General features: G+C 34.7%; 1 protein-coding gene across 1 annotated transcript; it reads right to left on the reverse strand.

Moving 5' to 3' along the window:
- Nucleotides 1-196: 196 nt before the first annotated feature.
- LOC103610250 (olfactory receptor 6C2-like) lies at nt 197-1132 on the reverse strand. Its single transcript, XM_008594453.1, has one exon. It carries the CDS (start codon nt 1130-1132, stop codon nt 197-199), a length of 936 nt encoding a protein of 311 aa, XP_008592675.1.
- Between the last annotated feature and the right edge of the window lie 4180 nt (nt 1133-5312).

Raw genomic sequence — 5312 nt, forward strand, 5'->3', positions numbered from 1 at the left:
TTTGAGATTTTATCCTAAAAGACGTTTGTTTGCAGGGGGATGAAAGGAGGATGCGGTGGAGAGTATTTGTTCTGGGTGCAATAAATGTTTGAGAAAGTTAACCTGAATAGAGAACAGATCAAGAAGAGACAAACAGATTTGGAACTGATTGATTTACTATTAGCTTGATATTTGATTTCTACACTTGAACATTCTCTTACTTCTTTGAGACCAATGCAAGTTCTTTGAAGGAATCACTGAATGCTTGTCTCACTTGTTTGTTTCTCAGAGTGTAAATGAATGGATTCAACATGGGAGCAATGGATGTCATCAGCACTGTCACACCCTTGTTAATATCCACAGATTCCTTTGCTGAAGGTTTGACATAGATGAAGATACAGCTTCCGTAGGTGATGGAAACCACAGTCATGTGAGAAGAGCAGGTGGAAAAGGCCCTTTTCCTTTGCTGGGCAGAGGGGAATCTGAGAATAGTGATGATGATGAAGATATAGGAAAGAACAACACACAGAAGGGTTGGGATGAAGGTCATTACAGCACAGACTATGACCATCTGCTCTATGTGCCATGTGTCTGAGCAAGAAATCTTCAAGATAGGAGATGAATCACAGAAAAAGTGATCAATGACATTTGAGTCACAGAATTTCAAATTTATAAATTGTGTAAGTGGTGGAAGTATGATCAATAAGCCAGCCATCCAACAGCAGAGGACAAGTCTCCTGCAGACTGGGCTGCTCATGATGGTCACATAATTCAGGGGTTTGCAGATGGCCACATAGCGGTCATAGGACATGATGGCCAGAAGAAAAAATTCTGTTACTCCAAAGACATCAATAAAAAATGCTTGAAGGAGACAAACACTATAAGTAATTGACCTGTCACATGTTGCTATGTTATACAAATACCTAGGAATACAAGCAGATATAAATGAAATTTCTAATAAGGCAAAATTCTGTAGGAAAAAGTACATGGGTGTTTTAAGGTGGAAGTCCATCACAGTGAGAAATATGATGGTCAGATTTCCAGTTATACTTATTATGTAAGTGAGAAATAGAAAAACAAAAATAGGAATCTGAAGTTGAGGGTCATCAGTCAGTCCCAACAGGATGAAGGTTGTTATTGTGTGGTTTCTCATCACTGACTACTGAATTTTATTCAATCTTAATGTAAAATTTAGAGGTATTTTCCTTGAGTAGAGTGATTTCAAGCCAGATAGCAATAACCAGTTGCACTTAGAGCAAACTAAATTCACACTTAGTTTCTTCTGTAAGTAGTGATTGATATTGCTTTCGTATAACTTCGTATAATGTATGCTATACGAAGTTATTACGGAATACTCACAATTTGGATGTTAGAGTGCTTGTCACTATAAGTAATTGACCTGTCACATGTTGCTATGTTATACAAATACCTAGGAATACAAGCAGATATAAATGAAATTTCTAATAAGGCAAAATTCTGTAGGAAAAAGTACATGGGTGTTTTAAGGTGGAAGTCCATCACAGTGAGAAATATGATGGTCAGATTTCCAGTTATACTTATTATGTAAGTGAGAAATAGAAAAACAAAAATAGGAATCTGAAGTTGAGGGTCATCAGTCAGTCCCAACAGGATGAAGGTTGTTATTGTGTGGTTTCTCATCACTGACTACTGAATTTTATTCAATCTTAATGTAAAATTTAGAGGTATTTTCCTTGAGTAGAGTGATTTCAAACCAGATAGCAATAACCAATTGCACTTAGAGCAAACTAAATTCACTCATAGTTTCTTCTGTAAGTAGTGATTGACGTTGCCTACACTCTAGTGGGCTTGGCTACTCAATTGATTTTTATTGTTTTGATAGTTTGTGATAGATTTTTAAACATACTTCTAAAATATGTTCTACCATCCCAATTTCCTCCTTTATTTCACATTTGTAATCTATATCCTGCTGGATATTCACATGTTATTAGATTGGACCCATAATGTGTTGTGATTCAACAAAATTGTGATTTCTTTCTATGTCTAAGATCTCTTCTGTCTTTTAAAGGTGAATATTTAAATGTAATCATTTTTCATGTCTTTCCTAGATGATTTGGTCCTTGATAAAATGTAAATATGTAACAACTAATGTGGGCTGCATGCACAGGCTTTGTTGATCCATTTGCAGCTTGCAATATTTTACCACCATGATTAAGCATGCGTTTATGTTTTCTTTTGGGTTTTAAAAAGGAACTTCCACATTGTTGGCTCACTTCTGTGACTCTCCTTACCCTTCTCTGCTTGTATGTAATAGATTCTCAGCATTCATTGGGATACACAATGCAGGGAGTATTTTAATGTACAATTTATTTGCCACATGCGAAGCAATGTTTGGTCCAAGGATATACAGCTGAAAAAAAACACAAAAACCACATATTTCTTTGGTGCGTTGTCTCTTTAGTTAAGTATGAGCAATACTCTAACAATACTTGCTAATATTTACTATCGGTATTGTGAAGTTCAAGATCAAATTTGAAATACTGAGTAGGTATTGTGAAGTTCAAGATCAAATTTGAAATACTGAGTATACTCTTCAGCACTTCCTGTGTGCACCTACCTATTTGTGATTTCCAGTTTGAGCATCACTTCTACTGGAAAGTCTTCTAAAACTTTGTTGTCTGTTGGCTGTTCCTCATTTGAGCTACCATGACAAGTAATTATTTCCATTTTAGCACTTCCTCTGAGAAAATAAGTTTGTTGAAATCGGGGGCTGCTGTCTTTTTTTTTTTTTTAACCAGGATAGCTACCCAAATAACACAATCGTAGACTTCTAGGGTATGTGTAAGAAATATTTTTGCGTAAATACGTACATATCTAATTAATTGGCTTGTTCCTTCCAGCTTCCATCCTATTTGATTTTCATCTTGAGACTGCTTTGTCACTGAGTTTAATTATTTAAATTTTGTATGCCCGTCTATTTAACATTTATATATATATATATATATATATATATATATTTTGCATCTGAAACATAAGTTTTGCTAGTGAATAAAGTCTCAATATGAAAGCATTACTCTCTCTGTTTATTTCCTTCCATGATGACCAAACTGTTAACTGGCCTCTACTTCTTCCTTATGCTCTCAAGCAGTAAATAGTTGTATCTTTGTTGGCTGTGATATTTGCTTTCTTCAGGAATCTTAGTAAAATATTCAAAACAGAGGTCAAGAAATGTGCATATCTTGATTCGTAAGTTTTACATGTTATTCATCTTTTTTGATGGTTTGTAAATTGTTTTTATTTCTTTTTACTTTTCTTTACGTTTTCTTGTGTAGATGCTTTACAATGAACACTAGTCTTATTAGAAAAAAGCAATTTTCATTAAGAAAAAAGAATGCTTGAACACATAACAACCAACTTGGCTCAATAATATTGATTAATATGACTAAACACGTTATTCTGGCTTATACATACTTTAAAAATATCTTCCTTAATAATTTAACAGTTAAAAAAATCCAAACAAAGGAGGAAAAGGATGGATGCTTCTGAGGCAGGAAGGAATCAACAACTATACGTGTTGCTGAATCGTTTCCTTATGATCCCTTCTTACTCAGATCTTTTATTCCTTTATAAATGGTGACCTAAAATGAATTGTTAGTCCTTAGAAAAGCTATGAGCAAGACAGGTCCAGAGGGAACAGAGCAGACAGCTAGAGGGACAGAGGAAGCTCACCAACTGTTCTGAGGGTCAGTGGAGACAATCCAAGGAAAAATTAGATCAGAGCTGTGAAATGTAGAAAGTAGCTGCAGAGGGCTGGATTTAACATGATATTCATCTTAAATCATATTGTATATATATTTTTAAGCCCTTAGTGCACTTAATTTTATTCTGTTTAATTTCAAAACACTGTTATTTGTGTAACCGGTTTTAAATCCCCCTTTTAAAAAAATCTTTTTTAAAAAAAATAATAAGTATGTGACGTGATGGATATGTTAATTAATTTTATCATTTTACAATGCATGCGCATATCAAAACATCACATTGTATACCATAAACGTAGACCATTTTTATCTGTGAATAAAAAAGAGCCCTTTAAAAGGATAATGAAATATATGTTCTTTCTTGATCCCTATTTTATTGGTTATTTCTACATCCAGTGTTTAACATCCTTGGGCTATGGAACCAGGGTTATCGGCTCATGTTTTTCTACTACATTTGGACCCTGTATATTCTCATCTATGGAAAGGACATGATAATACTTATTGTCTTAGTCTGTTTGTGCTGTTATAACAAAATATTACAAACTGGGCAATTTTTAAAATAAAACCACAAATTTATTTTCTAACAGTTCTGGAGGCTGGGATGTCAAATATCAAAACACTGGCAGGTCCAGTTGTTTGTTGAAAGCTGTTGCTCACTTCAAAGAAGGAGCCTTGATGTGCATCCTTCACAGGGAAGAACTCTGTGTGTCTCACTTGGCGGAAGGCAAAAGGCCAAGGGAGCCTGATGATGCATGAAGCCTCTTATGAGGCTTTAATCCAATTCATGAAGGAGGATCCCTTATGGTGTAATTGCTTTTTAAATACCCCACCTTTTAATACTATCACATTGGCAACCTATATTTTGGAGAATACATATGCAAGTCATAGCACCTGTCTTGTCTTATTTGTGGGTTTAATAATGAGTAAGTGATGATATATGCAAATAATATGAAAAATGTAGCATAAAATAGAAATCTGATTTGCTTCATTATAATTGATAATGATGGGGTAACAGAATTCAACGTTTTTCAATTTTATTTATGTTTATTTTTGTGGGGTACAGTGTGTTGTTTCAATATTCATACACTGCACAATGAATCACTTAGGGTAGATAGTATAGCATTTTACCCATTAGTCCACCCTTTCTCCTCCCCCAACACCTCTCTCCTTCCAGCCTCTGGTAACCATTATTCCACCCATTACTTCTGTGAGAACCACTTTTCTTTTTTTTTTAGATCCCACGTATGAGTGAGACCATGTGGAATTTATCTTTCTGTGCCTGCCATACTTCATTTAACGTGATGGTTTCCAGCTCCATCCATGTTTCTGCAAATGAGAGGATATCATTTCTTTTTATAGTTGAATAGTATTCCATTGTGTATATACATCACAGTTAAAAGAAAAAATAGAGAGCCCAGTAACAAAGTTATGCCTTTACAGCCAACTTATTTTTTGACAATGGTGTCAAGAATATTCAGTGGGGAAAAGACAGCATCTTCAATAAGTGGTGCTGAGGAAACTGGATATCCACATGCAAAGATTGGAACTAGACTCCTATCCCTCAGCATACAGAAAAATAAACTCAAAATGGATTAA

The sequence above is a fragment of the Galeopterus variegatus genome, unplaced genomic scaffold, assembly GCF_000696425.1.
Source record: "Galeopterus variegatus unplaced genomic scaffold, G_variegatus-3.0.2 Scaffold10821, whole genome shotgun sequence".
Taxonomy (NCBI): domain Eukaryota; kingdom Metazoa; phylum Chordata; class Mammalia; order Dermoptera; family Cynocephalidae; genus Galeopterus; species Galeopterus variegatus.

Bases quoted from the DNA above. Each gene is read 5' to 3' on its own strand.
- LOC103610250 (XM_008594453.1), bottom strand. From the start codon at position 1,132: ATGAGAAACCACACAATAACAACCTTCATCCTGTTGGGACTGACTGAT.